Here is a 20,243-nt window from a genome sequence, read left to right as displayed (position 1 = left end):
TCAACTGCCAGATGGAGCAATGCTCAAGTTTGCCAAATGGCTAGCCAGGGGCAGGGAGAGCAGGAGAAGAGAATTACCAGGGATGAGGGTCGCCGTCCCGCCAAAGTGTTAGACACTGTTTTGCTCTGTTTAATTCAGATCTATGCATTGGCAACCCACTCCAGTACTCTCGCCTGGAAAATCCCATGGACGGAGGAGCCTGGTAGGCTGCAGTCCATGGGGTCCTGAAGAGTCGGTCACGACTGAGCGACTTCACTAACATGCATTGGAGAAGGAAATGGCAACCCACTCCAGTGTTCTTGCCTGGAGAATCCCAGGGATGGGGGAGCCTGGTGGGCTGCCATCTATGGGGTCGCACAGAGTCAGACACGACTGAAGCGACTTAGCAGCAACATGTTGTATGAAGCAAATACTAGATAAACTAGAATGAAGCAAGGGCTCATTTCAGCACCACACGACCCTAGTAGGCTGTTTTACTTGTGGACAGGTGACTGCCTTCCTGGTTAACCTCAATCTTTTTTTTTGGTCCTCTTTTCACAATAATCACTTTTCCTACCTTTGGGCGCTATATCTAAGAACTGATCCCGGAGGTTGTCAAGCTGCTTGATGGTCAGGGTGCTGTTTTCCTCCTTTTCCACAGGTGGAGGGCGTACCAGAGGAGGTGGATCTGGAAAGACTTTGATATCGCCATTAAGGAAGAAGTCTTCTTGGTCTAAATAAAGTTCATTCTGAATTTTGGTTGATGTTTCAATGTGATAGCGAGCTACCCCAGTTAGTTTTTCCACACTGAAAGTGGAAACGTGAATAGGGTTATCCTCATTGAAAATACTATCAGATTAATAGTGTTTTCTTCTTAGACATACGCAAAGAGTTAACACATTAGAAAATATAGCTAAGTTAGAAAATTCAGTCTGCATGTTTAAAAATTCTAATTTATCCTCAAGTCCATTTGTACAAAGGCAGGGTAAAAATAAATAAATATAGATTAGAAGTAAAATACATGCTCATTACAGGGCTAATAGTCCCACATTTTATACAAAGCTGAACAAAAAGAGACTCCACTAAAATGATTTTATTAGTATTAGGCAAGATTATGTCAAGAGATATATTTCATTCTAAATGTGGGCCAGAATAAGGTTATATGACAGAACAACCTGTAAAATATGACTATTAGCATAATCCATTTATTTGGAATCAGGACAAGTTGTATGTAAAGTGAATTAAAGTTGATAATGGATTTCAAGAAAAATGGCTTTTCTCTAACTTTATATCAAGGAGTTTGATGTTATCTAAGACTCATTTGACAGATTGGACTCTGACAAGATAGCCCATTGAAATTACTTTCCTATGTTTATGGAGAATAACGTTGTTGGTATTGTTTAGTTGTGTCTGACTCTTTTGTGACACCATGAACTGTAGCCCACGAGGCTCCTCTGTCCATGGGATTCTCCAGGCAAGAATACTGACGTGGGTTGCCATTACCTTCTCCAGGGAATCTTTCTGACCTAGGGACTGAACCCACATCTCCTGCATTGCAGGTGGATTCTTTACCACTGAGTCACCTGGGAAGCCTGGTGAATAGTAATTCCCAGCTAAATCAGATGGTATAAGCAGCCACAGTTTGGAGCGACTGTGGTGTGGTGGAAAGAGCCCTGGAAGCTGAGCTCTCATTACACACCGTCTCCAGCCCTGGGTCCTTGAGTTAGTGACTTAAGCTCTCCAACTTCCTCATCTTTGCAAGGGAGCCCAAAACACATAACTCCATACCTTATGGTTATTAATATGAAATCACATAGAGCATGGATTTAGGCTTTCCTAAGGATTATAGTTATAGGTCTAACTAAAGGCTACTTTAAAGGAAAGAGAAGTTTTATACAATAACCAAAATATCACTGTAATACAGAAAGAATCTTATAGCTTGCAATAAAGATTGAACATGTCTGAAAAGTGCATATTTAATCTGTTTTTATATAACTCAGGAGCACCAAAATATTTGTATACTAGAAACCAAAAAAAAAAAAAAAGAAGAAATCGTATTACTCATTTTCTTTCAAAAGAAAATCTTGAATTTAATTCCAGCACACCGTATTTGTGAGGTATTTGTGAGTGCCCATATAGTAGGTATTATCTAGGTACTTTCTGCTTGATGGTATTTGCAGGGTGGGGCAGAGAAGGAGCACTGGGCGAGGAGGACGCCAAATGCACGCAGAGACCCAGCCAGAACCAGGATCTCAAAATAAGTGCGCCATCTAGTGGAAGGTTGTTAAGAGTAACCTCAAAAGGAGGGTAGGGTAAGGAGAAATGCCAGGAGAAGGAGAAGTGGGATTCGAAGTTGAAAGAGATCCGATGGGTCTCCCTATACATTTTTTCTTGCCACTGGAGGATTTTGGCAAGAACCAAAACCAAAAGCATAGCTGAACAGTACTAGGTTTTCATATCTTGTGGCCATATTCAGATATCAGAGAGAGACAGACACACGCAATCCATCTGAGAAATATGTATCCGTCAGATAAAAATAAACATTTACACTTAGTGACCACAAGGATGGGCGCTGTGAACCCTAAGAATGAAGAAGGTACACTTTCATTTGTAAGTGGCAGGCAGAGATCAGGACTGTACATCACTGTTCTATGAGTAACTGTCTAATTATTTTAAGCATTACGGCAATGAGGTGACCAGGCTGAGGGGTATGTGTGTGCGTGTGTGTGTACGTGTGTGTGTGTGTGAGAGAGAGCAACAACTTAGATACAAACAATGAAGCTGAGGATTTTACAACAGAACTTTCACAATGAGGCAAGAACTGGAGAAAACAAACCATAACAACCATCTTCTAGCTGGCCCATGTTGCTTCCAAGAACACTTGCCGTTTGTATTCTATGTATGCCGTGACTTCCAACTTATCAGTAAATGTTTATTGCAAACTGTGATGTGGCCCAGAATCTAGCAGAAACCTCTAGAAGAGCTCGGTTGGAGTGTTTTCTTTTACAGATGAGGCTTGTGGGGTTGGAAGTGATTAGGCGTGCTGTAATTTGTGGACAGGGAGAGAGTCCCCATCTCTTGGTCTCCTGACTGTTGAGGGCGTTTCTGCTCTGCTGAGCTGCTTTCGTACACCTTCCAGGGGAGAATTAAGAGGAAGAGATGTTCTCTAAGGACCTGTACCTCCCCATAAAGAACAATGATCGGTCACAGGTCTGTTTCTACTCTAGACTACAGTTTTGTTCCTCACTAGAAATGAGGATCTAGAAAGCCTTTAGAATCTAACAGAAAAGTAAACTGACTGTCACAAGGGAATCAGCCTAACGGGGAAAGCATTCCTATAAATGCCTTCTCCATCTCGCGCTCACTGGCCCTGACTAATAAGAAGCCTGGCATTAGAAAGATATGAAACATTGTATCATGTCTAAAGAATAATTTTAAATTGCTTATATGCTTACCTTGTACACTAAGGTCCTCATGGAGAAGCGGGGAAACCAAACTATCATAAATAATGTGCAGTAGTGCCCTTTGATACATAACTTAATACATGTGGTTAAAAAGAAGCAACACAAGTGTACAGGTGATTTCCTAAAAGGTCAAAATTCTACTTGTAAAGCTAATTCACATTTGTAAACATCTTAACATTTTTTGGTCAATTTTGGTCTTCAGGGATTAGCAAAGTAAACATTCAAAATACTTAAAATGTCATGCAGTTCTTTACCTGGCCATTTCATTCAAGTACCTCTCACCGAGCCACTTTTCCATGAGTCTATATACATCAACCGCCTTTATTACTAACTCTTCCAGGAAAGCCAATGCTTTTACCTTTATCAGTTCAAGTCGGAACTGTGTAGCTATCTCTATTTAAAAAAGAGAAATAAAGATATTTTTAATGTATTATATGGTATGAACTTTCTGATGAACCAAATTCAATTTTGAACCAATTATGCTTTAGTTTGTGGAACTTTCGGCACATCTTTGATATATCAACATGGATAATTAATAACCTATCCACCTTGGAAACAAAACAGCATGTGGTAGCATTGTTTGACAGTTTACTTAAACCTAAATTATAATTCAGTTTTACATATAATTGCACTTTGTCATATACCATTTGATAAATGGGAATGGGAAAACAGAAATAGATAATTTCTGAATTTCAAAAAGAAGGAGGCTAACTAAGTCTCTTGATCTCTCTTCTTAGAACCTTGGGAAGGCAATACCATGTTCTTCAGCACAGGTGAGAGGAGGGTGAAGCCCATGGTCCCAGGGCCCGTTGATATTCTGGGCACACAGTGAGGTCTGTAATTTCCCTCTAAAATATCTGTCCAGTCTTTCTTCTTTGTTTTTTCTATTGCCGTTTTGACACTGATTTATGTCTCGCCTCCACTACAGCAACCACCTCCATCTTGCTTTCTCTAAGTTCCCTTCCCCACCTCAAATCCAAATCCACCTGTCCCAGAGTGACCCGTCTCACTTGCACACGTGCTTCTGGGTACTTTCTGGCCAGAATTCTTTACTAGCTTCCAGTTGCCATAAGGGAAACAGAACTTTCTGGGCAGGGCCTATGTGACCCTCCACCTCCCAGGTCTCTCATTTCCAGAATGTGCCTCAGACTCCACAGCTACTCCCCATCGGTGGGTCACCTAGTTCCCTTCCCCCATCTGTGCCCCCATCGTCCCCTGCACACATTTTTCACATTCTTCTCGTTCAGCTCAAGCATGAATTCCACTGCTCGGAAGTCTTTCTTGACTTCCTGCTTGTGCCCTTTGCCCTGTGCACCGAGCCCCAATATCACAACATATTATAAGTGATCATTTGCAGTTCTGTTCCTCTCTATTTTTTTTCTTTTGATGCTTTGTGTTTGTGTATATATGTGTATATTTTTTTCACCTACTGTAGAAACTCAGAAAACCTTTACTGTGTAAATGTGTGAATTCAGCCACACTAGGAACCAAGTATGGAATGAACTGAAGGATGACGTATACTTAGCTACTGAAAGCAGATGTGGGAACAGGCAATGGGACAAGCATGTGTCTTGACTTCCTGTGTTCAACATCCTTCCGATTTTACTCTTGGAAATAAGAGAGCAGGTGGTAGGAGGATGAAGGGAGGGGAGAAAAGGAGAGAATCAAGGGATGGAAAGTATCTTTAGTAGCTAATCGTCATTGAGTACTTAATGGGTCCCAGCATATCCAACACTGCATTTTTACAGTTTTGACGTCTAGTATACTGATCATGGCTTCTTTCCAATGAGGATACTTTGGTTAGATTTCTTGATCTTTTCAAATTCTGTTTTGAATTGTATCATAAGACACCTGGAAGAGCCAGGAGGAGATTATGTCATATAAAATTGTCGCTCTCCATAAAGAAGGAGGCCCTTGAATGTTATTGATCCATCACTAACTCTTCCATGGGGTCTGCTCCCAAGAGCTCCCTTTCAGGGCTGGTTAACCTTTTGTCAGGGTTTACTTGCCTAATGAGATGCCTAAATTATTCTTATTATATTATAGAAGCATAGCCTTAAGCCTTCTTTCAGCCTGTAAGATCACATCAACTCTAAAATATTGCTTCTGTTTTTTCACTTGGAGATTTTAATTATTGCTGATGCTCTCCTAACCTCTTCCCAAATTCCCTTTTTGAGATCCCAGCAGACTAGTCTTCATATGGTCGCATGAAACTGAGTGTTATGCCTTTCAGTCAGTTTGCTTGTGCCTCATAGACACAAAGCCAGCCAAGGGCTGCTTGCTTACTAGTCTATTTTCTACTCAAAATATCATCTTAGTTCTTTCCAATTGCTACCTTCAAATTGCAGGGCAGCAAGATGCTCTTCCTTTATTCTGAGCTTCAGTTCATTTTTCACTTCCACTTCCTCGGTCTCTTCTGCTGGCACTACTACAGGAGCAGCTTCTGTCATAGGTGGGGATTTACCTGAAATGGTAATGAATCATGCTGAGTTATCTGCAGTTATCTGCAACTATACACACAGGGACTTGGATAAAATGCATACAAAGTGGAGTGTGCAGAGCTATACATGTCTGGTGATTTGGGAAGGAGAGACCCCGGGCCAGACAGTGTGAGTGATGAAACATTAATAATCCTTCCTTGAGAATTCTCCATGTGGTATCTGGCTGGACACATATAAAAACACCCCATCCATGTAGCATCATGGGAAAATGAGATATGAGGCTAGAGTGGTCACAGACTCCAAAGAGGATGCAATTTAGAGTTTTGGGACAGAAATTAGCAAACCCCAAGATTATGCTGGCCACCTGGAGAAAAGCAGCCTTCACAGGATAACGGCACTGGCCAGTGTTCCCAGGTCCTCATCAAGAAAGACCTGAGAACAGCCTCACACAGATACAGTGGAGATGTAGCCTATGGTCAAGAATCCATAATTCACTTCATTGTTTTTTTAAAAAATTTATTGATTTATTTTAATTGGAGGCTAATTACAATATTGTAGTGGTTTTTGCCATACATTGACATGAATCAGCCACGGGTGCACATGTGTCCCCCATCCTGAACCCCTCTCTCACCTCCCTCCCCATCCCATCCCGCAGGGTCATCCCCGTGCACCAGCCCTGAGCACCCTGTCTCATGCATTGAACCTGGACTGGCAATCTATTTCACATATGATAATATACATGTTTCAATGCTATTTTCTCAAATCATCCCACCCTCGCCTTCTCCCACAGAGTCCAAAAGACTGTACTTTACATCTGTGTCTCTTTTGCTGTCTCGCACATAGGGTCATCATTACCATCTTTCTAAATTCCATATACATACGTTAATATATTGTATTGGTGTTTTTCTTTCTGACTTACTTCATTCTGTATAGTAAAGAATTGATTCAAATGGATTCTTTTTAATGGCTGAGTAATATTCCATTGTGTATATGTACCACAGCTTTCTTATCCGTTCATCTGCCGATGGACATCTAGGTTGCTTCCATGTCCTAGCTATTGTAAACAGTGCTAAGAGGAACATTGGGGTACACGTGTCTCTTTCGATTCTGGTTTCCTCGGTGTGTATGCCCAACAGTGGGATTGCTGGGTTGTATGGCAGTTCTATTTCCAGTTTTTTTAAGGAATCTCCATACTGTTCTCCATAATGGCTGTACTAGTGTGTATTCCCGCCAACAGTGTGAGAGGGTTCCCTTTTCTCCACACCTTTTCCATCATTTATTGTTTGTAGACTCTTTGGGAGCAGCCATTCTGAAATTGGAAGTGGTCAAACAGGAGATGGCAAGAGTGAACGTCGACATTCTAGGAATCAGCGAACTAAGATGGACTGGAATGGGTGAATTTAACTCAGATGACCATTGTATCTACTACTGTGGGCAAGAATCCCTTAGAAGAAATGGAGTAGCCATCATGGTCAACAAAAGAGTCCGAAATGCAGTACTTGGATGCAATCTCAAAAATGATAGAATGATCTCTGTTCGTTTCCAAGGCAAACCATTCAATATCACGGTAATCCAAGTCCATGCCCCAACCAGTAATGCCGAAGAAGCTGAAGTTGAACGATTCTATGAAGACCTACAAGACCTTTTAGAACTAATACCCAAAAAAGATGTCCTTTTCATTATAGGGGACTAGAATGCAAAAGTAGGAAGTCAAGAAACACCTGGCGTAACAGGCAAGTTTGGCCTTGGAGTACAGAATGAAGCAGGGCAAAGGCTAATAGAGTTTTGCCACAAGAACGCACTGGTAATAGCAAACACCCTATTCCAACAACACAAGAGAAGACTCTACACGTGGACATCACCAGATGGTCAACACCGAAATCAGATTGATTATATTCTTTGCAGCCAAAGATGGAGAAGCTCTATAGAGTCAGCAAAAACAAGACCGGGAGCAGACTGTGGCTCGGATCATGAACTGCTTATTGCCAAATTCAGACTTAAATTGAAGAAAGTAGGGAAAACCACTAGACCATTCAGGTATGACCTAGATCAAATCCCTTATGAGTATACTGTGGAAGTGACAAATAGATTTAAGGGTCTAGACCTGATAGACAGAGTGCCTGATGAACTATGGACAGAGGTTCGTGACATTGTAGAGGAGACAGGGATCAAGAAAATCCCCATGGAAAAGAAATGCAAAAAAGCAAAATGGCTGTCTGAGGAGGCCTTACAGATAGCTTGGAAGAGAAGAGAAGCGAAAAACAAAGGAGAAAAGGAAAGATATTCCCATCTGAATGCAGAGTTCCAAAGAATAGCAAGGAGAGATAAGAAAGCCTTCCTCAGCGATCAGTGCAAAGAAATAGAGGAAAACAACAGATTGGGAAAGTCTAGAGATCTCTTCAAGAAAATTAGAGATACCAAAGGAACATTTCATGCAAAGATGGGCTCGATAAAGGACAGAAATGGTATGGACCTAACAGAAGCAGAAGATATTAAGAAGAGGTGGCAAGAATACACAGAAAAACTGTACAAAAAAGATCTTCACAACCCAGATAATCACGATGGCGTGATCACTAACCTAGAGCCAGACATCCTGGAATGTGAAGTCAAGTGGGCCTTAGAAAGCATCACTACGAACAAAGCTAGTGGAGGTGATGGAATTCCAGTTGAGCTATTTCAAATCCTCAAAGGTGATGCTGTGAAAGTGCTACACTCAATATGCCAGCAAATCTGGAAAACTCAGCAGTGGCCACAGGACTGGAAGAGGTCAGTCTTCGTTCCAATCCCAAAGAAAGGCAAGGCCAAAGAAAGCTTAAACTACCACACAATTGCACTCATCTCACATGCTAGTAAAGTAATGCTCAAAATTCTCCAAGCCAGCCTTCAGCAATACGTGAACTGTGAATTTCCAGATGTTCAAGCTGGTTTTAGAAGAGGCAGAGGAACCAGAGATCAAATTGCCAATATCCACTGGATCATCGAAAAAGCAAGAGAGTTCCAGAAAAACATCTATTTCTGCTTTATTGACTATGCCAAAGCCTTTGACTGTGTGGAACACAATAAACTGTGGAAAATTCTGAAAGACATGGAATTTGGTGGAATACTAGACCATCTGACCAATACTAGTATTTGGTGGAATACTAGACCATCTGACCTATCTCTTGAGACACCTGTATGCAGGTCAGGAAGCAACAGTTAGAACTGGACATGGAACAACAGACTGGTTCCAAATAGGAAAAGGAGTCCGTCAAGGCTATATATTGTCACCCTGCTTATTTAACTTATATGCAGAGTACATCATGAGAAACGCTGGGCTGGAAGAAACACAAGCTGGAATCAAGATTGCCGGGAGAAATATCAATAACCTCAGATATGCGGATGACACCACCCTTATGGCAGAAAGTGAAGAAGAACTAAAGAGCCTCTTGATGAAGGTGAAAGAGGAGAGTGAAAAAGTTGTCTTAAAGCTCAACATTCAGAAAACTAAGATCATGGCATCTGGTCCCATCACTTCATGGGAAATAGATGGGGAAACAGTGGAAACAGTGTCAGACTTTATTTTTTGGGGCTCCAAAATCACTGCTGATGGTGATTGCAGCCATGAAATTAAAAGACGCTTGCTCCTTTGAAGGAAGGTTATGGCCAACCTAGATAGCATATTTAAAAGCAGAGACATTACTTTGCCAACAAAAGTCCATCTAGTCAAGGCTATGGTTTTTCCAGTGGTCATGTATGGATGTGAGAATTGGACGGTGAAGAAAGCTGAGCGCCACAGAATTGATGCTTTTGAACTGTGGTGTTGGAGAAGACTCTTGAGAGTCCCTTGGACTGCAAGGAGATCCAATCAATCCATCCTAAAAGAGATCAATCCTGGGTGTTCATTGGAAGGTCTGATGTTGAAGCTGAAACTCTAATACTTTGGGCACCTCATGCGAAGGGTTGACTCATTGGAAAAGACCCTAATGCTGGGTAGGACTGGGGGCGGGAGGAGAAGGGGACGACAGAGGATGAGATCGTTGGATGGTATCACCGACTCGATGGACATGGGTTTCGGTAGACTCCGGGAGTTGGTGATGGACAGAGAGGCCTGGTGTGCTGCAATTCATGGGGTCACAAGAGTCGGACATGACTGAGCGACTGAACTGAACTGATTCTGACCCTCGTGAGATAGTACCTCATTGTGGTTTTGATTTGCATTTCTCTGATAATGAGTGATGTTGAGCATGTTTTCATGTGGTTGTTAGCCATCTGTATGTCTTCTTTGGAGACATGTCTGTTTACTTCTTTGGCTCATTTTTTGATTGGGTCATTTATTTTTCTGGAATTGAGCTGCAGGAGCTGCTTGTATATTTTTGAGATTAATTCTTTGCCAGTTTGTTTGTTTGCTATTATTTTCTCCCATTCTGAAGGCTGTCTTTTCACCTTGCTTATAGTTTCCTTTGTTGTGCAAAAACTTTTAAGTTTAATTAGGTCCCATTTGTTTATTTTTGCTTTTATTTCCATTACTCTTGGAGGTAGGTCATAGAGGATCCTGCTGTGATTTATGTCAGAGAGTGTTTTGTCTATGTTTTCCTCCAGGAGTTTTACAGTTTCTGGTCTTACGTTTAGATCTTTAATCCATTTTGAGTTTATTTTTGTGTATGGTGTTAGAAAGTGTTCTAGTTTCATTCTTTTACAAGTGGTTGACCAGTTTTCCCAGCACCACTTGTTAAAGAGATTGTCTTTTCTCCATTGTATATTCTTGCCTCCTTTGTCAAAGATAAGGTGTCCATAGGTGCATTGATTTATCTCTGGGCTTTCTATTTTGTTCCATTGATCTATATTTCTGTCTTTGTGCCAGTACCATGCTGTCTTGATGACTGTAGCTTTGTAGTATAGTCTGAAGTCAGGCAGGTTGATTCTTCCAGTTCCATTCTTCTTTCTCAAGATTGCTTTGGCTATTCGAGGTTTTTTGTATTTCCATACAAATTGTGAAATGATTTGTTCTAGTTCTCTGAAAAATACCATTGGTAGCTTGATAGGGATTGCATTGAATCTATAGATTGCTTTGGGTAGTATACTCATTTTCACTATATTGATTCTTCCAATTCATTAACACGGTATATTTCTCCATCTATTTGTGTCCTCTTTGATTTCTTTCACCATGTTTTATAGTTTTCTATTTCTCTATATAGGTCTTTTGTTTCTTTAGGTAGATTTATTCCTAAGTATTTTATTCTTTTTGTTGTGATGGTGAATGGAATTGTTTCCTTAATTTCCATTTCTGTTTTCTCATTGTTAGTGTATAGGAATGAAAGGGATTTCTGTGTGTCAATTTTATATCCTGCAACTTTGCTATATTCATTGATTAGCTCTAGAAATTTTCTGGTGGAGTCTTTAGGGTTTTCTATGTAGAGGATCATGTCATCTGCAAACAGTGAGAGTTTTACTTCTTCTTTTCCAGTCTGGATTCCTTTTATTTCTTTTTCTTCTCTGCTGTGGCTAAAACTTCCAAAATTGTGTTAAATAGTAGTGGTGAGAATGGGCACTCTTGTCTTGTTCCTGATTTTAGAGGAAATGCTTTCAATTTTTCACCATTGAGGATAACGCTTGCTGTGGGTTTGTCATACATGATTTTTATTATGTTGAGGTATGTTCCTTCTATTCCTGCTTTCTGGAGGGTTTTTATCATAAATGGATGTTGAATTTTGTCAAAGGTTTTCTCTGCATCTATTGAGATAATCATATAGTTTTTATCTTTCAATTTGTTAATGTGGTGTATCACATTGATTGATTTGTGGATATTAAAGAATCCTTGCATCCCTGGGATAAAGCCCACTTGGTCATGATGTATGATCTTTTTAATATGTTGTTGGATTCTGTTTGCTAGAATTTTGTTAAGGATTTTTGCATCTATGTTCATCAGTGATATTGGCCTTTAATTTTCTTTTTTTGTGGCATCCTGTCTGGTTTTGGAATTAGGGTGATGGTGGCCTCATAGAATGAGTTTGGAAGTTTACCATCTTCTGCAATTTTCTGGAAGAATCTGAGTAGGATAGGTGTTAGCTCTTCTCTAAATTTTTGGTAGAATTCAGCTGTGAAGCCGTCTGGTCCTGGGCTTTTGTTTGCTGGAAGATTTCTGATTACAGTTTTGATTTCCGTGTTGTGATGGGTCTGTTAAGATCTTCTATTTCTTCCTGGTTCAGTTTTGGAAAGTTACACTTTTCTAAGAATTTGTCCATTTCTTCCGGGTTGTCCATTTTATTGGTATATAGTTGCTGATAGTAGTCTCTTATGATCCTTTGTATTTCTGTGTTTTCTGTTGTGATTTCTACATTTTCATTTCTAATTTTGTTGATTTGATTCTTCTCCCTTTTTTTCTTGATGAGTCTGGCTAATGGTTTGTCTATTTTATCTTCTCAAAGAACCAGCTTTTAGCTTTGCTGATTTTTGCTATGGTCTCCTTTGTTTCTTTTTTATTTATTTCTGCCCTAATTTTTCTGATTTATTTCCTTCAACTAACTCTGGGGTTCTTCATTTCTTCTTTTTCTAGTTGTTTTAGGTGTAGGGTTAGGTTATTTATTTGATCTTTCTCTTGTTTCTTGAGGCCTGCTTGTATTGCTATGAACCTTCCCCCTACAACTGCTTTTACTGAATCCCATAGGTGTTGGGTTGTTGTGTTTTCATTTTCATTTATTTCTATGCATATTTTGATTTCTTTTTAGATTTCTTCTGTGATTTGTTGCTTATTCAGAAGCATGTTGTTTAGCCTCCATATGTTGGAATTTTTAATAGTTTTTTTCCTGTAGTTGACATCTAATCTTACCGCAGTGTGATCAGAAAAGATGCTTGGAATGATTTCAGTTTTTTTGAACTTACCAAGGCCTGATTCATGGCCCAGAATGTTATCTATTCTGAAGAAGCTTCCGTGTGCACTTGAGAAAAAAGTTAAATTCATTGTTTTGGGGTGAAGTGTCCTATAGATACCAATTAGGTCTAACTGGTCCATTGTATCATTTAAGGTTTGTGTTTCCTTGCTAATTTTCTGTTTAGTTGATCTGTCCATAGGTGTGAGATGGGTATTAAAGTCTCTCACTATTATTGTGTTACTATTAATTTCCCCTTTCATACTTGTTACCATTTGCCTTACACTTTGCAGTGCTCCTATGTTGGGTGCATATATATTTATAATTGCTATATCATCTTCTTGGACTGATCCTTTGATCATTATGTAGTGTCCTTGTTTGTCTGTTTTCACGGCCTTTATTTCAAAGTCTATTTTATCTGATATGAGTATTGCTATTCCTGCTTTCTTTTAGTATCTATTTGTGTGAAATATCTTTTTCCAGCCCTTCACTTTCAGTCTGTATGTGTCCCTTGTTTTGAGGTGGGTCTCTTGTAGACAGCATATATAGGGGTCTTGATTTTGTATCCATTCAGCCAGTCTTTGTCTTTTGGTTGGGACATTCAACCCATTTACATTTAAGGTAATCATTGATAAGTATGATCCCGTTGCCATTTACTTTGTTGTTTTGGGTTCGAGTTTATACACCTTTTCTGTGTTTCCTGTCTAGAGAAGATCCTTTAGCGTTTGTTGAAGAGCTGGTTTGGTAGTGCTGAATTCTCTCAGATTTTGCTTGTCTGTAAAGCTTTTGATTTCTCCTTCATATATGAATGAGATCCTTGCTGGATATAGTAATCTGGGTTGTAGATTTTTCTTTCATCACTTTAGGTATGTCCTGCCATTCCCTTCTGGCCTGCAGAGTTTCTATTGAAAGATCAGCTGTTATCCTTATGGGAATACCCTTGTGTGTTATTTGTTGTTTTTCCCTTGCTGCTTTTAATATTTGTTCTTTGTGTTTGATCTTTGTTAATTTGATTAATATGTGTCTTGGGGTGTTTTGCCTTGGGTTTATCCTGTTTGGGACTCTCTGGGTTTCTTGGACTTGGGTGGCTATTTCCTTCCCCATTTTAGGGAAGTTTTTAACTATTATCTCCTCAAGTATGTTCTCATGGCCTTTCTGTTTGACTTCTTCTTCTGGGACTCCTATGACTCGAATGTTGGGGTGTTTGACATTGTCCCAGAGGTCTCTGAGGTTGTCCCCATTTCTTTTAATTCTTTTTTCTTTTTTCCTCTCTGCTTCATTTATTTCCACCATTCTATCTTCCACCTCACTTACCCAATCTTCTGCCTCAGTTATTCTACTGTTGATTCCCTCCAGAGTGCTTTTGATCCCAGTTATTGCATTATTGATTGACTCTTCTATTTCTTCTAGGTCCTTGTTAAACATTTCTTGCATCTTCTCAATCCTTGTCTCCAGACTATTTATCTGTAACTCCATTTTGTTTTCAAGATTTTGGATCATTTTTACTATCATTATTCTGAATTCTTTTTCAGGTAGACTCCCTATCTCCTCCTCTTTTGTTTGGTTTGGTGGGCATTTATCATGTTCCTTTACCTGCTGAATATTTCTCTGCCTTTTCATCTTGTTTAGATTGCTGTGTTTGGGGTGGCATTTCTGTAGGCTGGAAGTTTATGGTTCCTCTTTTTTGTGGAGGTTCCTCCCTGTGGGTGAGGTTGGACGAGTGGCTTGTCAAGGTTTCCTGGCTAGGGAAGCTTGCGTCCGTGTTCTGGTGGGTGGAGCTGGATCTCTTCTCTCTGGAGTGCAATGAAGTGTCCAGTAGTGAGTTTTGAGGTGTCTGTGGGTTTGGTGTGACTTTTGGCCGCCTGTATTTTAATGCTTAGGGTTATGTTCCTTCATTGTTGGAGAATTAGCTTGGTGTGTCTTGCTCTGAAACTTGTTGGCTCTTGAGTGGAGCTTGGTTTCAGTGTAGCTATGGAGGCTTTTGGATGAGCTCTTGTTGATTAATGTTCCCTGGAGTCAGGAGTTTTCTGGTGTTCTCCAGTTTTGGATTTAAGCCTCCTGCCTCTGGTTTTCAATCTTATTCTTACAGTAGCCTCAAGACTTCTCCATCCATACTGCACTGATGATAAAACATCTCCTTTCGAAGACAATGGGCTGCCTGTCTGGGTGCCTGGTGTCCTCTGCCAGCATTCAGAAGTTGTTTTGTGGAATTTTCTCAGCGTTCAAATGATCTTTTGATGAATTTGTGGGGGAGAAAGCGGTCCCCCCATCCTATTCCTCCACCATCTTAGGACCACCCCCCTATTTCATTGTTTTTTAACTAGTACTTAACTACATGTACTTCAGAGATAGTCTATGAGAATTAGAAAATAAGGATTTGTCAGTGTTTGTCTGAGAATGTATCCATAAGAAATGGCAATGTGATTCTAGCTGCAAGCCCAGCTTATACAATTCTACTTAGTTCAATAACTCTTGCAGGTCTGATCTCAAGGGGTTCAAATTTTGGGAAGAAGACAAATATTAACAAAGAATTTGTAATTAGATGTGTTGCATCTTATTTGCAGTAGTGGATGTAAGTATAAATTACAGATGAAAGAGCCCTTAATCTCTCTGGGTTTCTGTATTAGCATCTGTAAAATTAGGAAATTGGACCCAACTAACTATTCCATTAAAGTAAATTGAATCATTTCCTTCAAATGCTGATTATTTCTTTTATGTTCACCATTTGAGACAAACGAGGGTCAAAGTTCTTAATTGTAGTGCTACTCTTTCCTCTGCTCCAGGGGCCATCACCTCACGCCTCCCCCATCCCCAGGGCTTTGTTGTAACTCCCACCCTAGATACCTGGATGGACTCCACCCAGGAAGCACTTCCTACTTCCTCAGATGGAGTGAGGTGACTGTGCTCTCCAGGGACCTGTTCAGTTCAGTTCAGTCACTCAGTCATGTCCGACTTTTTGCAACCCCATGGCAACCCCAGGGACCTGTACCTCCGTGTAAAGAATAATGGTTGGTCACATGTCTGTCTCTGCCTTAGACTACAGTTCTGTCAGGGCAGGGACCACGTTTCTGATTTTTCATGTAAGTTCGCCATTGTGTCCCTTGGACCCATCTTCATTGTGTTCTGCATGGTGGGGACCTAACAAACACATCAGGAGAAACCAATCAGTGAAGGGACTTCTGTTCATATGCTTCCCTCTCTTCCTCTCTTGCCTCAAGTCACTTCAGAAATGTACAAGCGGGAACATTCAGAGGGCAGAGTATATCTGTGGTGGAGCTCATCCCCGGGGTTATTGGAGGTGTCCCACAACTTAAGTTTTCTTTCCTCTTTTTACTCTATCTTAAAGAGTTTTAGGCAGGAGGAGGCCTCCAGGAGATTAAGTTAAACCTGAGATCTGAATTAAACCTAAGGGCATGGCAACCCACTCCAGTATTCTTGCTTGGAGAATCCCATGACAGAGGAGCCTGGTGGGCTACAGTCCATATGGTCGCAAAGAGTTGAGCACGACTGAGTGACTAAAACTTTCTCACTTTCACTTCAAGCCTGAAATTTACCCACACAGAATTAGCTTTTGGGCTTCCCTGGTGGCTCAGCAGTAAAGAATCGCCTGCAATACAGGAGATGCAAGAGATGCTGGTTCCATCCCTGGATCAGGAAGATCACCTGGAGAAGGAAAGGACAATCCACTCCAATATTGTTGCCTGGAAAATTTCATGGACAGAGGAGCCTGGTGGGCTACGATGGTCCATGGGGTCACAAAAAAGTTGGACACGACTGAGCGACTAAACTACCACCTGTTGCTTGTAACCCTCTCTTGATTAAGGCAGCTACTGTCAGTTCCCTTACACATACTTTTCAGATTGCACAGTGTCATCCTGGGGTTTTTTTCACATGTTTTAAACTGTCTTTGAGATTTACTTCACCCTGAATACACTTGGTTATGTGGATAAACAACTTAGAAGGGGCTGGCATGGAGAATCTTTGCCAACTAACATTTGAGCTTACAGAAGCCTGAGTCTCTAAATAAAACCTAATGAACAGCATTCTAGTAGCTCACGTGCCTGGTTAAGGACTTATTTTCCACCAAGGAGAGGTTAAGCATCCATGGTTCTGGATGCTAAAGCTGTGAATACCTTTTCCTTTTTTGTCCTCTTTTTTTTTCTTGGGTGGTGGTGGCGGTGGCGGAGGCTCCTTTTTCACTTTTTTATTTGCAGCCGCCTGAGGAGGTTTTTCTTTTGTGTCTGCTGGCTGGTTTTCTTTTTCTTCTTCCATGAGCCTCTGATGAATTTCAGCAGCCACCTGGTTGTATAAGAGCAATATTTCAGTTAGTGCAACATTTATGAAAGATGATAACTATTTGGATGGAGTCATCACTCAGTGTCACTGAAACCTCCTTTTACTGAAACAACCATGCCATGTACTGCGTCTTTACAGAACACACTTTGATGTTTCACCTAAATGGAAACCTGTCTCTGTCCCGAGATGTGGCTTCCTGAGGCCATCTGTGTGGCAGCCACTCACTTTCTCAAGCCCTGCCTGCCTTACGTCTTTCTGTTTCCTCATTGCTGCCTCCAAACCTGGAAAGCTCCATAGTCATGCAAGCATTTCTTTCTCAATCTCAGACCTATGATTGAATGCTCACTATTCTTCCAAGTTATTTAACTTATATGCAGAGTACGTTACATGGAATGCCAGGCTGGATGAAGTACAAGCTGGAATCAAGACTGCCGGGAGAAATATCAGTAACCTCAGATACACAGATGACACCACCCTTATGGCAGAAAGTGAAGAACTAAAGAGCCTCTTGATGAAAGTGAAAGAGGAGAGTGAAAAAGTTGGCTTAAAACTCAACATTCAAAAAACGAAGATCATGGCATCCAGTCCCATCACTTCATGGCAAACAGTGGGGAAACAAGGGAAATACTGACAGACTTTATTTTTTGGGCTCCAAAATTACTGCAGATGGTGACTATAGCCATGAAACTAAAAGACACTTGCTCCTTGGTAGAAAAGCTATGGCCAACCAAGACAGCATATTAAAAAGCAGAGACATTACTTTGCCAACAAAAGTCCGTCTAGTCAAAGCTATGGTTTTTCCTGTAGTCATGTATGGATGTGAGAGTTGGACTATAAAGAAAGCTGAGTGCCGAAAAATTGATGCTTTTGAACTGTGGTGTTGGAGAAGACTCTTGAGAGTCCCTTGAACTGCAAGGAGATCCAACCAGTCCATTCTAAAGGAAATCAGTCCTGAATATTCATTGGAAGGACTGATGCTGAAGCTGAAACTCCAATCCTCTGGCCACCTGATGTGGAGAATAGACTCACTGGAAAAGACATTGATGGTGGGAAAGATTGAAGGCAGGAGAAGGGGATGACAAAGAATGAGATGATTGGGTCACATCACCGACTTGATGGCTGTGAGTTTGAGCAAGCTCTGAGAGTTGGTGATGGACAGGGAAGCCTGGCGTGCTGCAGTCCATGGGATCGCAAAGAGTTGGACCTGACTGAGTGACTGAACTGAACTGAACTGATTCCCCCAAGTTCCTGTTATCTCTTGGCTTTCAATCTGGGGCATTCCCCTAAATCAGCGTTTCTCATTCTTTTGTTGTTGTTGTTTGTTTCACATGATTGATTGTTTTTAAGTCCGTTTCTCCTAACTACATTCCCCTCCATGAAATCTGAATACTGCAGAAGAGTACCTGCCTGTGTACTTTATGTATGTCTGTGCTTTGTACATAAAGTTAGTGAGAATCTGTCTTGTTCTTCAGTCAAGTTTTTGGAGTTCATGCCCTGAATTAACTGGGTTTAGGGACACTTGAATCCTGGGCTCCCATTCTATCCTAACACTAGACATCACCCCAGGAATGTACAGTGTTCATGGAGGACAACCTGTCCCCCAGCTAATCACATTGCTGGTTCTTAACTTCCTCTCCCTGGGAGACTTTGAGCTTTTCTTCATATCTGTACCCTCCTTTCACTGTCACAGATTTCTTGGTATAAGAGATTAACTACGTGGTCACAACACAACAGCTGATGAATGGGGTGGGGTGAGCTGCTGCTGGGACCCCTCCCTCTCCCTGCTCTGTGGGCCTCAGGAAAACCTTGCTTTGGGGCATGTGCAGCTGCAGCTGTGCCTGCAGTTAGATAGACCGCAACTTTCAAACCACGTTATCTTCCGGATATATTCCGGAGTGGGATTGAATTTGAAAAAGTATATGTGTTAGTAGCTCAGTTATGTCTGACTCTTTGTGATCCCGTGAACTATAGGCCACCAGGCTCCTCTGTCCATGGAATTCTTCAGGCAAAATACTGAAGTGGGTATCCATTCCCTTCTCCAAGGGATATTCCTGACCCAGGGATCAAACCCAGGTCTTTCACACTGTAGGCGGAATCCTTACCATCCAAGCCACCAGGGAAACCACTGGAAAAGAATAGAAATGTATATATGTATAACTTTGCTGCACACCTGAAACTAACACAACATTGTTAATCAACTATGATCCAGGGTAAAATAAAAATTAAAAATAAAATAAATTAAAAATGAAAGACTAGACCTGCTAAAATTTGTTCAATGGCTACTGGAGAGGTGAAGGGCATTTATGGGTATCAATCTGAGAAATGAGAGCTGAGACAAGGTTTTCAAGATTTTCTTTCTCCCTTTTGGAGAGAAAGAACACCTCCTTCCCCCATCGCACACACCATGGGGGCAGTAGCAACACATGGCTGAAAACTTAAAAAGCTCAGTAAGGCAACTGGTGAGGTCCAAGGAGTTTGTTTATTTATTAATGTTCTTACTGTGTCCAAGTCTGATGATATTTCTGGGGAGAATTGGGTTAGGGGCCTGGAGGAGAAAGAGGAAGTTGGATAGAGGTGAACAGAAAGATGAAAAAGGCACAATTTAATGTTTACCTTCAAAGAAATTTGCTGTCCTATGGGCAACATAGACCAGCCAGTTCCTGTGCTCTCCAGATCCCTGCCGCAGGGTCCTAACACACTTCACAACCGTGGCTCAGCATGTAACTGTCCTCGACTGTTCCGTGTGTTAGTCAGTCAGTTGTGTCTGACTCTTTGCAACCCCATACTGTAGCCTGCCAGGCTTCTCTGTCCATGGGATTTTCCAGGCAAGAATACTGGAGTGGGTTGCTATTTCCTTCTCCAGGGAATCTTCCCGACCCAGGGATCGAAACTGGGTCTTCCACATTGCCGGCAGACTCTTTACCATCTGAGCCTCCAGGGAAGACTTCAACTGTTTGATGACTGTTAATTCTCATCTCCAATCTTGAAATGGGCTGAGAGCTCCCAAGAGCTAAGCCAGCCCTGCGTCTTAGTTTTCTCCATAGCTTTTAGCATCTGTGTTAGTACTCATAGAAGATGCCCAAGAAAGGCTTACTGATTGAAGGATTTCTTTTAAAATAACCATATGCTACAGAATATATCCACAGCTTCTGGCGCAGTGGGCAGGGGTCCATCTGGTAATGCAGGAGCCGCAAGAGATGCGGGTTCGATCCCTGGGT

The 20,243-nt window shown here is 41.2% G+C and overlaps 1 protein-coding gene across 5 annotated transcripts in view; it reads right to left on the bottom strand.

Moving 5' to 3' along the window:
- SPEF2 (sperm flagellar and cilia associated 2) overlaps window positions 1-20,243 on the bottom strand; it is a 188,520-nt gene that overhangs the window by 42,402 nt on the left and 125,875 nt on the right. For all 5 annotated transcript variants that reach the window (XM_081520872.1, XM_081520873.1, XM_081520875.1 and 2 more), the window contains 4 exons: window positions 16,863-17,028; window positions 5,779-5,907; window positions 3,698-3,836; window positions 557-786 (listed from right to left, as the gene is read on the bottom strand). In XM_081520872.1, coding sequence (XP_081376998.1) covers window positions 557-786; window positions 3,698-3,836; window positions 5,779-5,907; window positions 16,863-17,028 — 664 coding nt within the window. The remainder of the gene's footprint in view (window positions 1-556; window positions 787-3,697; window positions 3,837-5,778; window positions 5,908-16,862; window positions 17,029-20,243) is intronic.

This window comes from Giraffa tippelskirchi, chromosome 8 (genome assembly GCF_054371585.1).
Source record: "Giraffa tippelskirchi isolate mGirTip1 chromosome 8, T2T-mGirTip1v1.2.pri, whole genome shotgun sequence".
Classification (NCBI taxonomy): Eukaryota; Metazoa; Chordata; class Mammalia; order Artiodactyla; family Giraffidae; genus Giraffa; species Giraffa tippelskirchi.
Note: the sequence above shows the minus strand (reverse complement) of the source record. Positions and strands in the feature narration are given on the sequence as shown.